The sequence below is a fragment of the Aedes albopictus genome, chromosome 2 (assembly GCF_035046485.1).
Source record: "Aedes albopictus strain Foshan chromosome 2, AalbF5, whole genome shotgun sequence".
Classification (NCBI taxonomy): Eukaryota; Metazoa; Arthropoda; class Insecta; order Diptera; family Culicidae; genus Aedes; species Aedes albopictus.
The window spans coordinates 338,205,613-338,225,295 of record NC_085137.1 but is presented as its reverse complement, the minus strand read 5'-3'; the positions used below and the strand labels follow the sequence as shown (position 1 = coordinate 338,225,295).

At 38.1% G+C, this 19,683-nt stretch overlaps 2 protein-coding genes across 5 annotated transcripts; one reads left to right on the top strand and one right to left on the bottom strand.

The window, feature by feature from the left end:
* The first annotated feature begins 9,948 nt into the window (after positions 1 to 9,948).
* LOC109431680 (E3 ubiquitin-protein ligase LRSAM1-like) lies at positions 9,949 to 15,302 on the top strand. Its single transcript, XM_019707937.3, has 9 exons — positions 9,949 to 10,122; positions 10,312 to 10,589; positions 10,681 to 10,923; positions 11,276 to 11,918; positions 11,975 to 12,462; positions 12,534 to 12,614; positions 13,387 to 13,878; positions 13,940 to 14,085; positions 14,141 to 15,302. The coding sequence occupies exons 2-8, from the start codon at positions 10,461 to 10,463 to the stop codon at positions 14,060 to 14,062; spliced, it is 2,199 nt and encodes a 732-aa protein (XP_019563482.3). The 5' UTR covers positions 9,949 to 10,122; positions 10,312 to 10,460; the 3' UTR covers positions 14,063 to 14,085; positions 14,141 to 15,302.
* A 1,921-nt stretch (positions 15,303 to 17,223) lies between these two features.
* LOC109431714 (deoxyribodipyrimidine photo-lyase) lies at positions 17,224 to 19,369 on the bottom strand. Of its 4 annotated transcripts, none has more exons than XM_019707982.3 (4): positions 19,238 to 19,357; positions 19,082 to 19,105; positions 18,630 to 19,016; positions 17,224 to 18,516 (listed from the first exon to the last, which is right to left on the bottom strand). In XM_019707982.3, the coding sequence occupies exons 3-4, from the start codon at positions 18,997 to 18,999 to the stop codon at positions 17,366 to 17,368; spliced, it is 1,521 nt and encodes a 506-aa protein (XP_019563527.2). In that variant the 5' UTR covers positions 19,000 to 19,016; positions 19,082 to 19,105; positions 19,238 to 19,357; the 3' UTR covers positions 17,224 to 17,365. The 4 variants fall into 4 exon arrangements, with proteins under 4 accessions (XP_019563527.2, XP_062708581.1, XP_019563528.2 ...); XM_062852597.1 differs by having other exon boundaries at positions 19,261 to 19,346; XM_019707983.3 differs by having other exon boundaries at positions 19,082 to 19,101; positions 19,238 to 19,328.
* Positions 19,370 to 19,683: the final 314 nt, after the last annotated feature.

Here is a 19,683-nt window from a genome sequence, read left to right as displayed (position 1 = left end):
TTTTTTACGATACTTTTCTATGTCAAATTTGATTGATGTTTCGGAAATGCACATTTGTGTTTAAAAAGTATTGAAAAGCGTTGAGTGGTTTGGTTGAAAAGAAGCATTTTGGATTCAATGACGAATTAATATTTTAACAATTAATCAAACTAAAATATGATTCAGGGCTCGATTCAAAGCTAGTGTTTTTTCTTATTGTGAGAATGACTACTATGCAATTACATTTAACAAAGAGTTAAAATGACGAAGTTTCAATGATATTTAGGTAGCCTAACTTTTCAATTATTTTTTTTAAGTAGATAAGAAAATATTCGTGTACAGTGATTGTTAAGCCGAATATAGTTTCTATCTGAATAGGTGATGAATCGCTAATAATCAATGAATTATGTTTTACAAAAAGAAAGATCATATTTGGATTGTTTTACTCGAAGTATTATCAATATTGCGTTATAAATTCTTAAAGTTTTTGATTGTTCTTATTGAATGTGTACGTTATTTGTGGAGGCTGTTTTGGCAGGTTTGGAAAATAATTTAAGATTCAAGCGGTTATTCACAATAACAAACGCTATTGAATGAATTGAAATTTAAAAGTTTACATGAGGTGAACACAAGAAAAAAAGTGAAAGGTAAAAAATACAATGAAATTCTAGCAATACTAACTATCAGCTCTTAATACTTATGATTATAGTATTCTGAGCCGTGTAGTGGTGCAGTAACAGTAACAATTGATCAATGGTTCAATCTCGCGAGATTTGTTTTTTATTAGTGCATTTGTGATACTTCTAATAAAAATGTATCATACACCGACGATAGTATTTATAATTATACCATTCTGTGTATCATCAAGGTGATAACTCGAAAGAAAATGGCAATTTTTGATTGAATGTCTGTCTTGATTCCAACCAGATAGACAATATTAAAGTACTACGATTGGATTGGTTGATAAGTAGCATTTTGGACTCATTGAAGAAATAATAATATACCATTTGAGTAGTATTTGGATTCTGATGAATAAAGAATGAATGCATTCAGTCGAGGCAATATGGCATACATTTTTAACACTAAATCATTCATTTCCCTTCCACATATGACTACTTGTCATTTTTTTTCTTTTCCAGAGACGAAAATTTTCCGAGGATTTTGCGATTTGGCGGATTTACGTGGTGGATTTCTTTGCTGGAGAATTCAAGTTTCCGTTGCTTGGCTTGTTGTGTGACGTTTTGTTAGCTGTGTTTCGTTGTTCCTGTGAAGTTGCTGTTGGAGCCGGTTCCCGTTGTTGCTCAAGTTCACGTTTGTCGTTGTTGTTCAAGCTCCCGTTTCAAGTTGTTGTTTCCCGTTTCCAAGTTCCCGTTTCCCGTTCGACGTTTTTGGGTGGATTTGCGTGGCGAATTTCCCTTTAAGAAATTTTTCAAGAGTTGCTGCTCAATTTTTCGTTGCTGTTCCAATTCAAGACACTTGAGTATAATTTATCATTTATTTCCTTATTCAGTTCAATTTATAGTTTTCGTGAACCTTTTTACTTTTAAGTTTCCATAATGGAAACTGATGAGGGTGAAGGGGGTTCAAAAGAAAATGTTGAATTAGTTGAAACCATCATTGACCAAACCATTTCGCGTAAAGATTTATCCATCTAGTTTTTCTGGCCCGTTTGAAATATATTTTCGTAAAAAAGAGAAACCTATCAATGTTTTATTAATTTCCTCGGAGATTTATGAAAAATACAAATCTGTTAAGGAAATTAAGAAAGCTTCTTTAGATAAATTGCGGGTAATTTTTGGATCTCGAGAAAAAGCGAACGCTCTTCTGGAATCCAAACTTTTCATCAATTCTTATCGTGTGTACGCTCCATGCGAATCATGCGAGATAAATGGTATAATATACGATGAATCTTTGAACTGTCAGGATGTTGTTGCTCGTGGTGTAGGATTTTTTTAAAAACAAATCTATTTCTTCTGTCCAGGTTTTGGATTGTGTCCGTTTGTCAAAATTAACTTTTGTTGGCAATAATACAAAATACACCCATTCAGATTGCATTAAAATAACTTTCTCCGGTTCTGTTCTTCCGGATTACGTAAAAATTGATGAAGTTATCTTCAGTGTGAGACTTTTTTATCCGAAGCTCATGTATTGCGATCGTTGCCTTTTATTTGGACATACTTCTAGTTTTTGCTCCAATAAACAAAAATGTTCCAAACAAGGTTGCGACCATTCATTTGCAAAAATTTACATTCATTTGCTATTATCTCAGTTCAGAAGCATGCTATCGAAAAACAATGTATGGATGAATTTAACCTTGTAGTTTTATCTGAAAGTTTGCCGAATAACATTGGAGTCGCAAACGTACACTCATTGCACAATTATGGGTCACACACAATTATTAGTCACTTTCCACTTTAATAGATAAATACTAATTGATTGCAAGCTTTTGTTAGCTATTATTATTTTTCGCACATAAGTTGATTTGTTCTGTGTCACTATACGTATCGCACACGGGCTTATACATCAAAACATACATATTTTCAATATTTTTTGTTCGGCGCAAAACTAGCTGTCAAAGTAACGCTTCGATTGTGAATATCGGACAGTGCGTGCACTGCTTTCGTAAGCTCTGTAAAAGCGAGATTTAGTGATTTTCAAGTGCGAAATGGTATCGTCACCAGAACAAAGGTATAATTTACGTTCTAAATGAAGAAATTCATGTGAGTGTAGCTAATTAAAGCTTATTTCAGGCAAAATTTAAGTGACTCATTATTGTGCCAAGGAACACCGAAAATCACACAATTATGGGTCACCTTTTAGTGCAGCATAATATTGACAGTTCTGCGTACATGGGAATTGCATACTTTTAGGCGTTTATCGGTGGTTGTGTTGGAGAATTTGTCCCAATTTCGAAAAATCGATTTCAAATCGTGCAAACACGCTTCGTTAAGAGGTTTGAGGCCAGTTTTGGATTCTGCTATAGTTGATCTATCGAGAATAAGTGATCATTCATTGAAAAAATAGACAAAACATTATTTTTGAGCCGATTTCTCTTGAGTGACCCATAATTGGGAACAAATTGACCCATAATTGTTACACAGCCAATTTTGACCCATTATTGTGGTTTTCATTATTCACCAACATTTTAGTAATTTTCACCGCCTAAAGTGAATTTTACAAGCAGATTTTTATTTAAAACAATAAAAAGGGGTTTCAATGAAGAGAATATAAAATAAAAATAATGAAAGTGTTATTTTTGTATGAAAAACGATTCATATTATGAAATGGTTGTTCCTTGAGTGACCCATAATTGTGCAATGAGTGTATACCAAAGTCGTGAGCGAGCTGTGAAAGCAACTCTCCACAGCGTGAATGAAATTTATATTCACCGTGTGGAGAGTTGCCTCCACAGCTCGCTCACGACTTTGGTATACGTTTGCGACTCCAATGTTATTCGGCAAACTTTCAGATAAAACTACAAGGTTAAATTCATCCATACATTGTTTTTCGATAGCATGCTTCTGAACTGAGATAATAGCAAATGAATGTAATTTTTTGCAAATGAATGGTTGCAACCTTGGTTCCAAATGAGTGCTCGTCTTCGTACAGGTCAGTTTAGTGTGTTTTTGGAGGCAACGTCGAAATGCCGCTTTGAGTTTTTGGAGGCAAAGTGTACAGGCCGCGTTTTCATTCGGATCGTTCGTCGTCATCGTCTATTTGACTGTGCTCATCTTCGTGATTTTGGAGGCAAAGTGAAGAGGTCATTTTTTTTTTCATTTGGGGCTGCCGCGTCGTCGTCGTCGCAGATTTGGCTGTGCTCATCTTCGTTTGTTTAGTGTGATTTTTGAGGCAAAGTGAAAAAGCCGCTTTTTTTTATTCGGACCGGCTGCGTCGTCGTCAATTTGAATGTCCACATCGTCGTACCCGTGTGTAGTTGTAGCGGTTCAGTGTGATTTCGGAGAAGAGGCCAATTATTGGAAGATGCTGTAGCACATACGCACTGGACACATCGAAGGATGTTAATTGGTGAGCTCTTTCCATTTTATCATAACAATAATAATAATAATAATAATAATAATAATTAATGCTAAAGGATTTATACAATTCTGCTCTGGTTTTTGTGTATCTATCTAACAAATATTGAAAAGTTCGTCACGTCATGTGTCGGCGCTAGCTCCAAATGCACATTTAGTTGATAATAAATAATTTCCTTTCATTTTTTGCATGAACACATCAATTTGAATGATTCGTCATCTTCGGTGTCGACATTTGTAATATTTTAGTCCAAATGAATAAATGTTTTGACTCAAATAAAGGTTGCATGAATTTCTGGAAAAAGAGAGGGTCGGTAAAAGATAGACGGCGAACCATGCGGTAAGATCTTTCTGATTTATTTATCAAGTGTTATTTTGTTAATACTTGTGAATTGATCGCGTTCAGCATTGTCTCGCGCGGAAACGCAAACTACAGATGCGTCGGTGTTTAGCATTGTGTTCTCCTTAGTTGCGAATGAATAACTTATGTAGGGTGAGTTTTGAGGCACAAAAGATCGCGTTCGTCGTCCAAGGTTTAGAAGGGTATTTCTTCGCGAGCGCATTATTAATCGTGAATCAAAACATTACACTCGTTTACCACGACAAAATCCTCAACACATCTCCATTTCCTCTGTCCAAACGCCTAGTGATTTCTCGTAGTAACGCAGAGAATTCCTCGGTTATTGGCCTAAGCGAGAATCACGTCATCACTTCCTTCCCTATCCTCAATTGACCTGCATTCGGACGCGGCCGGCGCTGGTATTGCTTATTGAAAAGTATTGGGATTCCAGCATTTACACAATGAAGAGAAAGCTAATCCCAAGCATCATCTGTTGGTTCTTTGTGTAAATGCAGTTGTCCTTGCAATAACAGAGGAGCAACCGCGGGCGGTCAATCATGCTCATGCTCATGCTCATTTCCCTTCCACATATGACTAATAATGTGAAATACAAAACTCGAGTGCATAAATATATTCACGATTAATATAAGTCGCATACAGATCTAATAGATGGGAGACTTAGCCTTTAGATCCGGTTACATATTGAATCTTTCATATCTAGCTATCCCATTCTGGTCCCTAAGCTTATTATTCATTTTTTTATTCTTAACTTACGACAAGGCATTCTGTTGGGAGGTTTGACTCAACCCAACGGGCTCGAACGCATGCTCTGTGAGATAACTATTATTCTGTACGTCAAGTGAGAATTTTAGTGCAATTAGTTTAGTGAACTTTCGTGCAAGATTTATTAAGAAGTTCTGTGGATTGTGGATTCATTTAGCATACAAGAAGATTATTCATATTATTGTTCGTTCTGAATAGCTGAACTTTTATTGAAATTGATTGTAATTGAACAAACGTGCTGCTTCATTTCTATTATTTTCTACTACCGCTGCATTGTTCGATTTATTCTTTCAATATATTTGTGCAAACAAATATTAAACGCAAAAACGAAGATATTCGTGCATAGGAACTGACAATATCGAAGGGAGTTTCTAGCTGATTAGGTGTTGAATCGACAAAATCAGTAAATTTATTATTATTTGTATCATTGCTAACAAATTGGCTGCGCATTGAAAACATTCAAAAATGTTCTTAATTTGACCATTTTTTTATGTTGCATTTTAGTATTGAATTGGACCTTTGATTCGAATAGTACAACATTTGAAATTCTTTTGTTGAAATTTTAGTGACTTGTTCAAGTCTTTGGGTAACTCGAGCTGTAGATTGAACAACGGATTCATAAAGAAAAACCTCTGAGTTGGTTGATTAGTAGAATTCTGGCCTCAATAAAGGATGTATCGAAAACCTCTGAGCTGGTTGCACTAAGTATTTTGGTCACAACTTGAACGCAATAACGGATTCATAGAATAACCTCTGAGTTGGTTAGTATGTCAGTTTTTGAACTCAACCTCTGTGTTGGTTGATAAGTTCGATTCTGACTTCTATGAAATGCGAAAACCTCTGAGTGGGTAAGCAAGTCGCATCTTGGACTCAATAACGGATTCATAACGCAACCTCTGGGTTGGTTGATTGTTAGAATCCTGGCCTCAATAAAGGATGCGCCGAAAACCTCTGAGTTGGCTAGTAAGCCGCATCTTGGACTCAATAACGGATTCATAAAATGACCTCTGAGTTGGTTGATTAGTAGAATCCTGGCCTCAATGAAAGATGCATTGGAACCTTTGACCTGGTTAGTAAGTCGCATCTTGGACTGAATAATCCTGCAGGTTGAACTGGCAAACCAAAAGGTGGAGTATAGGTAATCGCCTGATGAACGGGAACGAAGGCTAAACAGGAAAACAGGTTTAATCATAAGCAACTGGATATATCAAAATTAGCTTCAAAAATGCTGTATCCTGAAGACTTTTTCAGCATATGTTAATGGCGTTCAGTATAAGTATATAAATACGACTTGTATGAACAACAGTTTTTTTTCCTTTATTTTGTACTTCAAATTGTTCTAACATGGGATTTTTTTTTCTAGTGCGGAAACCGATGACTGGACACATCATAATGAATGTATCATAGAAAAGGTTCTAAGAAGTTTCTCAAAAATATATATATATATATATATGAGCTGACGTCATAAGTAAAAGTTTTTATTGCTCGCTTCAGGGCAAATTCAAAACATGAAAGAAAATTAAGAAATCCAAATTTTTGCTTATATTTGTAATGTATTGTAACTATTTAGGCTAAGAGTAGACAAGAGAAGCAATGTAGAGATTGAGAATAATAGTAATGAATGCTAGAAAATTCAATGTAGGAAAGCAACTATTAAGGTGAAACAAAGTGTGCAGTATGAAAAGTCGAAAAAATTTCCGCTTTACTGTATTTTTTTTCCTTCGCGTTTTCGAACTCAGGGCATGATTCTACACCAAAAATGATCATCAGCTTACCGAGTAATTAATGATTAGTAGAATCCTGTACTCAATGAAGGATGCATTTGAACCTCTGGTTGGTAAGTCGCACCTTGGACTCCATAATTCTTTAGGTTGGCATATGGCAAACCAAAAGGCGGCGGACAAGTAATCGTCAGATGAACAGAAACGGAGGCCGAACTGGACGTACGTTGAATTTGGAAGCATAAAATCATCGCAGGACAGGAACTATCAAACTTGCTTCAAGAATGCTGTTTTCAATCATGTGGTTATTGCGATAAGTATATATATAACATTATTTCAAAAATTTTACTGTTATATTTTTTGCATTCCAAATTGTTTGAACATGTTTTTTTTTTCAGTGCAGAAAACGATGACTAATTGATTTAAATTATGAAATCTAATCCACTGTATACCAAAGTAATTATTCAAACTTGTTTAACCTAAATAGAGTTTTTTCGAGCCTCAATACAAAGGAGTCATCATTCAAAAGAAGCTCAAGGAAATCGAAAATACTTGATTGATGTTCTTGCAGCTGATATTTTATTAGATTCAAATGTTTTTGAGTATACATGTAATTTATTTCAAAAATATGTTGACAAATAGGAACTTGAATTGCAGGACAAAGTAGACATGCTATCAAGTACATATTGTAATGCAATAATCATTTCAATGTACAATTGAGTATCTTTAGATTATAATGAAGCAAGCAAAATAAAAAGAAGCTAAAGATTTTATGAAAAAAACCAAGAGGATGCGAGAAACAAACGTACAAGAGTTAGAACGCTGATGAATGAAGCATACGATGTCAACAATCTAGAAGTTTTCAAAACATATGATTTGTTTTGAATCCAATGAGTATTATTATAACAGAATTATCCTTTTTTTTTTGAATTTATGAAATTGATTATGAGATTAATTAGTTTAATTTTCTTGCAGTGTTGAAACTGGTGCTTCGAAATTTTACCCACTGATCATGGACAAGACGTTGATATTTCTCCAAAGAAAGCTCAAAATCAAAATTAATATTTTCATTATGTGTATATTTGGCTAAGAGTAGAGAAGGAGGGCAATGTAGAGAATGAGATAGGCTGCAATAATATTGATTTTATTTGAAAACTTTAGTAGGCGATGATTTTCAGTAGGAAAAATGATTAGTTTTGTGACCTTGTTTGTGACGGATATTGTAGAAGACAGACGAAAAACGCACTGATTAAAAAATTAATTATGTAAAGAACGTCTTACTTTCTCTCATGAAAAACTCCTGAACTTCCATTCAACGATACCACATTGGGTCACGACAACCTGCAAGTTCTGAAGGAAGTCGCTGGTAGTCGCTTCGTTGCACTCACAATCAACGCCTTATTCAGTCAACATGCTATAATTGAATCTACAAAATCCGTTTAACGTTAAACAACACTACAATGTGCAATCAGCACAAGAACCGCGAACGTGGTAACGTAGAAGATCGAAAGTGACAACAATGTCTTGCACCAGCTGATCGCGAATCGTGCCTCATCCTAGACGGACTTCACCGATGACCGGGGAAATGAGTCTCCGTAGTTTGTGGACAGCGCATAACTAGCTGACATCCCATAATTTTTGGGCAAAGGCAGAAATCGCACTGTATGCATAAGATACTGATTCTTCTGGTTGCTTTATAACGGCATTAGTCTTATACCGTGACCTTAAGAATGCTCTTCACTTCAAAGAGCCCTGTAAAAATCAATAATCTATGTTTTTTGATTTTTCAAACGCTATATTATTGCTTATTGTGTGTATTATGTATAATAAATACGATAAATGGAATTCCAAATGTTTAATCCATTGTTAAAATCAAAATTGTAAAACATAGCATTGTTCCTAATACCGTGTGTGTGACCTGCATACATTGGTGGTCCTTTGAATCATCACTATATCAATCATACTAAGTTCATACTTAAAAGAACCTATGCGTCGAACATTGCCTAGAGGTTTGTGCAATTGATTCATAAAGTAAAAGGTATCAATAATATTTTCATTTTGCAAGTTTTAGCCGAAACACGGTATTTGGAACACTAAAGGAACCATGCCCTAATACCGTGTATTGTTACGTTGCACTCACATTGTGTAAATATTTTTAATTGCTTGTTTTTGTAAATATGTGCCAAATTTATCACGCCTAACTTGAGAAGGTTCGATATGCTAATGATTGAACCAGTTACTCAGTTAAAAATATAATACTCTTAGTAAAATATTTGAGTTTTTTGTCAAATACACGGTATTAGGAGGCACACGGTATTAGGGCATGGCACGGTACGTTGTAGGAGTTCGGCCGAAAAGCATTTGACGTGTTTGAAGAGGACGTGCTGCGAACAATACTCAGCGATAATGAAGCAGCAAGCTGATCTCGTCGAACGATAAGCAAAAATATCACCAGGGAAAGGTCATCGACTATGTAGCAGGCACCAACGATAGCTGTTTGCAGGATTAAACAAAGGCTACTAAAATTTGAGAAGGACTGGAAACGATTGAGCCAGGACCGGGTCCAGTAGTGGACCATAGATACAACAGAGCGTGTTGTATCCAACTAAGTATTTAAGCAAGTGAGTGAGCAAAAAAAAGAAATAGGCGAAGTTTTATACTTGTCATTTCCGTACAATAACGGCCTACTTTGTCGCACTATACTAAACAATTGCATTATGGTTCATAGCAACTCATTTCGGTTGCATTATGATCAATAATGCAATTATTTGATCATCAACTTGAGTTTCCATTAACGTGGAAAACTTTGACGGTTATTGTACCGATTGCTCGATCCAAATTTCGCGGCTACATATCATGATGGAGCACGTCGTCGTTCCCGTGCAACCATCACGAAACTCGTCCTGTTCCTGTAAAAATCATCATTGTTCAACTCGTTACATAAATAACTATTATAATCCCAACGGTCGTTTCAAATCATTCTACTTGCTCTAATTCTATCGGAAAGTTGTCGCCATTTGGAATAACAACTAGAATATTGAAGCACCCCCAGTGCCATCGTAATCATCTATCAGAAATTAATGGGCAAAGAACGATTCAAAACAACTGTGCCCGTGACTGCGACAACATTTGCTTTGTGCGTGTATTAATTCTATTTTCGCCAAATGCAAAAAGAAAATTCGATGGAAAATATTTGAATGACTGTTTTCAACATTCGCAATTATGCTTTTCTGTTTAGATTGTAGTGCGAACAAATTCTCAGAAGGTGAGTTATTGAGTAAAACTGATTGCAAAAACCTACAGAGTTTGCATTGAGTTCTAGTGGAGTTTGTTAGTGTAGTTGCGAAATGGTGTAATGATCTACCAAAACATTGCAGTTGTCCCTGCAATACAACCCAATTCCATCCAATTAGGTTTAATGAGCATATTGTCTTTCTAATACAAAATCATCTAGGTGGGAGCGTTATCGTTTAGTATCGGCAAGTCATCACAGTAGATAGCAGTCTAGCTGCTCTGGTGAAGGTTTCCAAGATATTTCCAACAATTATTCCACAAAGCAGTTGACGAAAGCGCTCGAGTTGCTCAAGTGATTAGGTTCCTTTTATGGGTTGTCGCATTTCATCCTCAAGCAATGAAAATTATTCCTCATCGAACGCCGAGATGTCGAACAGGACAATGGACCAGCAACCCACGGTCGATTACAAAGCTCGTCTAGAGCGAAAGCAGTGCCTGGTAAGTTTTTAGTGTCTCAGTGTGAAATACTTTTATCGATTTTTGTTTGACACACTTTTTTTGTTTCTTTGTTGCCAATTTACACGTACAGGCGAAAGAAACACCGGAACCAATCTACGATCTAGCAGACTGCAATCTGAAAGATGTTCCATCCGGAGTGTTTATTATGTGCAAGGTGCTGCGGAAGGAATTACTCACGCTAGCTAGCAACAAGTTGACGTCACTCAACGGAGGAGGAGCACTGGTGGATCTGCATTTGTTGGTGACGTTGAATTTGGCGAACAATCGATTCAAGAAACTGCCGGATGAGATCTACAGGTTGGAAAACCTCAGGGTGAGTTGAATTTTCGTTGATGTCTCTTAGACTACGTGGTGTTTTGGGCTTGCTCTCAAAACATGATACTTGGAATCGGGCTCGTAAGGGGACATTCATAAAGTACGTCACGCTTAGAGATGAAGGGGGAGTCAGTAATTTGATTCGCTGTCGACTGTTGGAGCACACGGATCATGTTTAATCAATCTCTACATGGAACTGGGATATCCATAAACACTCAATTCGTTTTTATGTACTGTACAGCTTTTACCTATATTATTATCCCTTTTATCATCGTTGTCTCTGTCAATCGCCTTTTATGAAATTTGTCTAAGCTAGGTACTTTGATTCTAAATACAGTTATTTTTCACAGGAATTATTTGTATCCAACAACAGTTTAGAGAAATTGCCGGTAACAATCAACCGATTAAAGAAACTGGAACTGCTCGATGTGTCCGTGAACAATCTAACCACCCTGGAACAGGTATCGTTTATGCCTCTACTTAGGATACTGAACATTTGTGGTAATGTTCGTCTGGATAAACTGCCCAATCAGCTGGCAACATGTGATAATCTAGTAGATATAGTGCTTGACCCCAACACCGTTTCCGAACCCCCGGCGGACGTAATCGCCGGAGGCACTTACGCAATCATAAAGTATCTCTCTACCGGCGAAACCATTCATCGACCACCGCCATCGGAAGACGAACATGATGCGTACACCCGCAGCAAAAGTAGCACAATCAATTTCATCGAAAGCGAGCGGGATGAATTGCGTCAGGCGGAATTAGCTCGCGAGAAGCATGAGAAGGAAAAGAAGTTGATGGAGCGTGAACGAATGGCCTACGAGAAGGATTATCTCGCCGAAAGCAAACTTCATGAGCAACAACAGCGGAAGAAACAGGAATTGCTGCAGCAACTGCTTCAGCAGCAGAACCAAAACGACAGCAACGTCAACAGGCTACAAGAGGAGAAGCAATCCGAAAGGCAACGACTAATAAATGATATTCTTAAAGGTGAGTGCCACATCTTTGAGATTAACGTTTAATATATAATGAACTCTATTCCTCAGATGAACAGCACTCCAGCGAGCTCGTGCATAATCTTCTTTCTCTAAAGAATGGCCCGGATCCTGCATTCCTCGAGCGTGAACGGGAAGACCAAGAGCGACTCGTGGAACAGCTTCGCATCCAGCAGAACGATTTCCGCAAACAGGAAATTCTAACGGCTATGACCGATCTTCTGGAGAACGAAATCAATGTCATTCAAAATTTCCACAATCAACGCGATCAATCTTCCCGGAACATTTTGGAACGGGAATACGAGACCAACAACCTGCTGAACAATGTATTTTTGAACTACGACCGCAACCGGCAGGACATTATCGACCAAGTGAACTGCGATGAGGAGATTCAGAAATCGGCTGTGGCCGCGTTGATTGCTAAAAACGATTCCCGCACGTGGGGCCTGGTGGAACAGGTGAGGATCGTTGAATCGCAACTGGCGGCCCTCACGACGTACGAGATCGAACGGAAGAAAACCAATCAGGATGACCAAATCGTAAGTATTGGATAAGGAGGTCAAGTTATTAGAGATTTGAGAATGGCGTTTATGAGAATTATTTTTTGCAGAACAATCTATCAGAGCAAAGAATGAACTTAACCTACGTGCTGATGGATTTGCTCAAACAACAGGACCAAAGAAAGCAACAGGTTAGTAAATTGACCTATACATCATGTAGGGTGCGGGCACCGGTTTTGGCCAGTCTAAGGGAAATCATTTTTATATAAATAACCAATAATGCAATGAAAACTACCAATGTGCCAAATGAAAGGTTTCGATCTATAATTAATTAATACTTGATTTTTGTATTAAAAGTGGTACTGGCCAAAATAGAAGTATTGCCGCAGTTTTGGCCATATTCTCAGCTTTGGTTTCTATTTTGGCCAATCACGTGTATTTCTTATGGGAGTGGCCAAATTAGAAGCACCCTGACCAAATATATGGGAGCTGATTTTTTAAGGAAAATTATTTTTTTCTTCCAGTTTTTAATTAAAATGTATGGTTTTTACACCTGTTATCATCATATTATATTAACCCTAAAAGGGATACCTGGGGTCCATTGGACCCCAGGTGCCTTTCAGAGCTCGTCTTTGATGGAACACACTCAACGAGGTGACGAAACTGAGGCCATGAAGGTATCCCTTTTAGGGTTAAAATCTACTAGTTAAAAATAAATTTATACCGATTTAGATCGTACCAGGCTGAATACCGCACTATGGCCAAAACTCCGGGCTGGCCAAAACTGAAGCTTCTATCTTATTAGATATTTAAAATCAAAGGTAGCGAAATCTAGCAAACCGTCCGGGAAGACCTTTTGAAATTCTTAGTTTTTAGTCTCAGGATGTCTCTTTGCGAAGAATAAGCGACGTTTATTTCAACATATCAATAACAATAACTATTATTTTCAAAACTTCTTTCCAGCTTCTTGATACGCTCAAAATAATAGAACGGCAGAAGGAAGGCGAACAAACCGACTTCTGGCTGATGCAATACCAAAAACTGCTAGATCACCAACCCTCGGAGATAACCAATGACACGGCTTCGGTGGATCCCATTCTCGGATACCAATTTCTGGAAAACGGAGTCGTTCACTGTCTGCCATTCCTTTCTAAAATATGGCAAAACAGAGACAAGGAACTGGCCAGCGTTAGCGATCAGGATTTGATCGAGGCAGGCGTACAAAATCCCACTGATCGTGCGGCTATCTTGACCTCGATCAGTAACTATTACGACTATCTCAACCGTAGGATAGAATATCCCGAGGCGGATCTAAGCCCATCAACATCAACACCCACAGCACCTACGGAAGAAATAGACCACGAACCGGAAACGCCATCTTCACCACCGGAGGAACCATCGGCCGCTGGTGGGGCTGTGCAATTTTCAGAATGTGTTGTTTGTTTGGAGGAGACGGTAAATACAAAATAGACGCCAATTTATAACACAATCTACAATATTTTCTTCGTCGTTACAGGTCCAAGTTATATTTCTCCCATGTGGCCATATGTGCTGTTGTGCAGGATGTCATATCAGCATACGCGATTGTCCTCTTTGTCGGGCGTACATCGAAAGGAAAATTAAGGTGATTCAACCTTAGCTGGATATTATAAACCGTTGAAGGTAAGCTATAATATAGCAATCTACTAACGGTATTTACAGTACATTATTTTTTTAGCATGTCATCGAGAATGCAACAGATAAAGCAATCATCGTTAAATGAAACTTACGTTTGGACCTATGACGGAGTATTGGAAACAAAGATAAAATTAAATCTACAAATAAAGAAGTTTATACACACGTTTACATATAAGCCAATACTCAAACGCACGAATCGTTTTCGGAAGTATACATTAATCGTTGCAGAAAATATTCATTCCTAGCGTGAGCAATTTTTCCCATATCCTCAACAAACACTAGTCAAATTTTTTCGCACATTACGGATTTGAAAAATCGTTTAAAACTTACTGTCAATATCGTTGAGTGACGTGTGTCGATTTTAACTCCCTAAAGAATGAAAGTAAACATTGTTTCAGTATGCTATGTATTCGAAATTTTAGCTCAGTTATCGACTTTTAACTTAAAACTGTATTACAAGCTACCTAGCTTTAAGACTTTTACAGTTTGACTCTAACACGGTTTAGAATACCTTTATTCAACATAGAATAACCATAGCCCAGCAAAGACATGGAGCGATAAAAAGGGAATTCAACAAATATACATTATATAGTGCCTTTTTCGGAGAAAAGGAAACATTACACAAAGCGTGGCAACTGACATCAAACGCGTAACAATAAGAAGGGTAAAAAACGTGTGGAAATGTTGCACTTCAAATACATCTAAAAATACGACTACAGTAAAATTATTCTAAGCGAATTATGAAAGACTTCGTTTTAAAATATAAATAACGTGACTTACTCTGATTCCATTTATAAGCGTGATACATTCATGGCCGCTAGATGAGCACTAAAAACACAATTCCGTGTGACGATGGCATCAGAGCGCGCGACAACAGGGAGGTCTTGTAACACAGCGATTTACCTTCATGGAATTAGAGTAAGCTACGGTATCTGAACACTAGAAAAGGCAGCTTAACAATGGTAACTTGTTAAACAATTCGCTTCACACGCTTTCATTTAAATAAACTTCCTTCCCAGTTTTCATAATCGACACAAATGTAACTTTCTATATCTACGTATAGTCATGTTTCATCAAAATCATCAAATTGTTATTCCTTATAAAAGCTTTATCAGTTTGTTAAGATTTATGTTATACCTAAAACTGTTCCAGCAAGATATTTTAGAAATATACCTAATAAATATCTATTATTTTTACTCTCATTTGTATGTTTTTATTCTTCTATAACTGGCGTAACGTCCCACATTAATAATGCATACTTCTCAGTTTAGTGTTGTTCTATCATGATAACAAATATTTATGTAGAACCAACTTGTCGCATCGCGGTTTGTTTCGTATTGGATAATAGTTATGCATGCAACAAGTTACAAAAACATGATTTTTTTCAGCTCGAGTAGTATAGCCGAGTATTTATCGTATTTATGTATATTTTTATAAATTAATCTTGTAAAACTAAATTTTCAACCTTCACTCACAATCTGTTGTACAGAAAAAACATACTCTTTTCGTCGAATGAGAGTAATCAGATTTGCAGCTGTGTTCCCTTGAAAAAGGTGCAAAACTGATTATACACTCATTCGAAGAGGTTATTCTGCTTAGAGAAGAATGTTCGAAAAGTCGTTACAAGATACTCTTTTCGTTTTATTTTGCAAACTACCGTGTATGCACCAAACTTTGCGCAGTTAAGAAAAATCAAATTTATAGTCGTTATAAAAAATACAAACAAACAAAATATATCATGAACAACATGCTCATACGATAGACTAATGATCGTTCTTTGAATCTGCAATATAAAAAAAATCATAATATTAACCAAAAAATACTTAAAATAGAAAAACTATTTCATTGCCTTGTTCCTAACTTTGCGCACAAAATCTTCGATTGCTCCTAACTTTGCGCATAGTGTGCCTAACTTTGCGCATGCTATGAATTGCTCAAAAAAGTAATCAAAAATTCTATTATTTAATGTTTGCCCATTAAACTAAAGTTATTCAGATCAGGTAGTGTGCCCTTAATTGATCTTTGTTGAAATATTTTGTCCTACGAGGGAGGGGGAACGGAGGCCTCCGGAGTTCTTGATTTCGTCTGCGGTTCGTACTAGGCACCTACCGTGTGAACAATCCAAACTTCATGAGGGGTTGTTTCCTGTGGCTAAAGATCAAAGGTAAAAGCTTCCTGATAAATGAAGGACTGTTACGGATAGGAAAAATAAGGGGTCATTTAAATATGACGTCCATCTGGGGGGGAGGGGGCTGGGGTTGTCTGAGAAAGTGTGATATGCCATGTATTAGGTATACTATGAAGCGTGACGGGGTGGCCCAGGGGAAGAGGGGGTTCTAAAAGTCTTAAAAATGGTGGACGTCATATTTGAATCGTCCCTAACATTGACCGCCGGAAAATCCAAATGAAGGACTGTTCACAAATCACGTCTCATTGTAGACAGATGGAGAGTGCCTGCCATAGTGCTACGGTTCATACAATTTTCTACTAATTTCTATACAAAATCTGCTACATGGCGGAGAGGCAGGCCTGAAATTATCAGTACTGGTGTTACATTAAAATTTAAATGGTTCATAAGTCATGTATTCACGTTCAACAAGCATTTACTGAAAGTGCGCAAAAATTAGGAACACAGTGCAAATAATGGTTCCAAACATTGCGCACCACTATTTACTAATTAAATTGAAAAATTTCTTACGAACTGTAATTGATATTACTAGAATATCACCTTTTTTGTCAATTAACTGCAAAATTAATCATCGTTGCACAGTTTTATCGAGGAAAATGTTGATTTTTAGTAGAGTTACTTCTTGGCAACCGTGTTAAGGCGAGGCAAATTTTGACATTTTTGTGTATTTTTTGTTTAGTATTCAACATAAACAAAGATTTTATGGACATTAAATATTTGTCAAATAATGTTTATGTTTACACAATGCTAGTGCAATGATTAAACTTGTGAATATGTTGACATTTAGTCATTTGTTTCGTTATTTTACAAGAATGCGCAAAGTTTGGACCTGCGCAAAGTTAGGTGCGCACACGGTAGTGTGATTTGTAGGAAACCGAAAAAATGGATGCACCAAAGGAATTTCGGATGAATACAACACAGGTTGTTTGTTGGTGTGCATCTTTTACATTGTTGTACTCTTGTCATCTCGACAATCTCATTTCGAGGTAGTGTGAATAAGGAACAAAAAATAATACCGAATAAAAAAGTACTTACCGCTTGCAGCGAACCCCTTTTGATAAATGCGCGTTTTGTGGTTTACTTTTTGTAAACTTTACCGCCATACCGCGCCACAAAGGCGGCAACGTCGAACTTCCGCTTGCATCCTTCATAGTTCATGTAGCGAATCTTTCCGAACACTTCCCGCTCCCGCCAGCCCTGGTCATGGATGCCCGCAATGGACCACATGCAGCCAACGTATCCATTTGGGTCTCGGCCGTCCAGCTGGTAGCGATCGTTGAGGTAAATCGCCGTCTCCAGGGCTTCCTCCGGAGTTTTAGTCCACTCGAGAATCTTCTTCGCCCAGTACATGCGAAGGAAACCGTGCATTTTGCCTTCTTTGACCATTTGGATCTGCGCCGAGTTCCATAGATCGTCATGGGTTCGAGCTTGCTCCAGCTGTTCCCTGCTGTAGACATAGGTCCGCTTATCCTTGCGATGGTCGTTCAACGTTTTCTGAGCCCAGTCGTACGCTCCTTTCAAATTGTCGTAATTTTTGTTGTAATAGCAGAAATTATCGGACAGCTCTCTACGAACGATAGATTCTTCACAGAAAGCTGCCACGCCTTCAGAGAATCCTTTTCCGTACTTCTTCACGGCCAAGATGCATCGCTGGACGGAAATTTGGCCAAAGTGGAACCAAGGCGAGAGATTCGATAGAGCATCATCAGTCGGATCGTTTCGTTTGGCATTGAACTTTCTCAAGCGTTTTTCGACGAAGCTTTGCAACATACCAACTCCTCCGGTGTACCCTGGCGTGGCCCAATCAACTTCATCGACGCTTCGGTCCACCTCGATCGTATCCAACAGCTTGACCCAGTCGATCGGGTTAGCTTTGAACGATGCCTTGTGGGGATGCTTGATGACCGGTGGGAACTGGGTCAGATATGTACCGAGATTACCATTCACCTTGTTTCGGATGGTTCGTGCTGCATACTCTTGCTTTTCCGACGTTACCCACAGCGGAACGATATTGTGCGCATCCACTTGGCAGAGAGGCACTTCGGCTGGCAGTGATTTGTGAACGTCTTCCACCCATTTCATGGGAACCCGAAGTGGGCTGAAGTCACACACAACGGCTCCAATGTCGTGCGTTTTGACGAACTTCGGAATGGTATCCTTGGCCAGACCGGTCAACATGTGGAAATTGATGTTTAGAGATTCACATTCCTTTGCGACTTCCTCAAGTCCTGAAAGAATGACAATTCGTTATTCGGAATGTCGCGATCAAATTATTGGCAGCGTGAATGATAAATCCTCGCAATATATTTTCCCAATCCTAACCAACCCCAGAGTCACTTACCTTTCAGCATGAACTTGTAGTGCCTGATAGTAGCATCGAGAAACTTCGGCACCAGGCTGAAGCAAACGTGCAACGGGAGTTCGTTCTTCAGCGCCAGCTTCTGGGCGAACAAAAACGCCCAATTGTCCTGCACTCGGGCATCGCGGGACATCCAGTAAACGACGCCCTTTTTGTTCTCGTCCACCTCCTTGGCGTCGGAGAGGATGCGTACGCGTTTCTTCTTGAAATCGAAATCCAAGATGGACTTGGCCGTTTCCTTCCGGGTGGTTTTGAATTTCTCCACAAAGTCATCCACCTTGATTGGTCCGCCTTCGACTTTGGCTTTCTTCTCGGCGGGTCCGTCCGCTTTCGAAGAGGATGCTTTCTTCATGATTTTGGAAAATGTACCTTGGGTAAACAAACTGTTAGTTTGTGCATTGAAGAAAGTTAAATTAGCGGAATTGGCAACATACCTACGCGTGACGTGATAGAACTAGCTTCGGAGATACGATGTAGAATGAACATAAGAAAAGTAGGGCGAATCCATAAAATTTACTTATACCCAAATGTAATCGATGAAAGTAATACTTGAGATTGGAATTAATCACGGGACAAGAATATAATAATACCTAATTATTAAACTAGCTTAAACTTTTCTTTGAACACCAACTCGAACACGCCAGAGAACGTTTTGCGATACGCGGAGAAACGAGAAAATTTACAAACTAAAAATTTCAAAACATATGAAAAGGGTTCCGTCTATTTGACCGCTTGTTGAACTGACAATGGTAAGGCTTTATCACACTCATGTAAAAGAACATCGCACACGCACAGAATAGTAGACGTTCGCTCAAGCTCGGTGCAAACGGGCCTTTTCATTTGACGTCTTAAATCAGCTGATTGTTCGGGCGCTTGACAGTTCTTCTATGAAGATGACACGTTCTTGTTAGCAGCTGTTGTTCAAGCTTTGTAAACAAATGCATGCACGGATCCGTCACATGAAAAGGCCTATAAGGCAATCCATGACGACTTTTAGCGATGGGGGTGACAGCCAAAAGTGTAAACACAGTGTGGG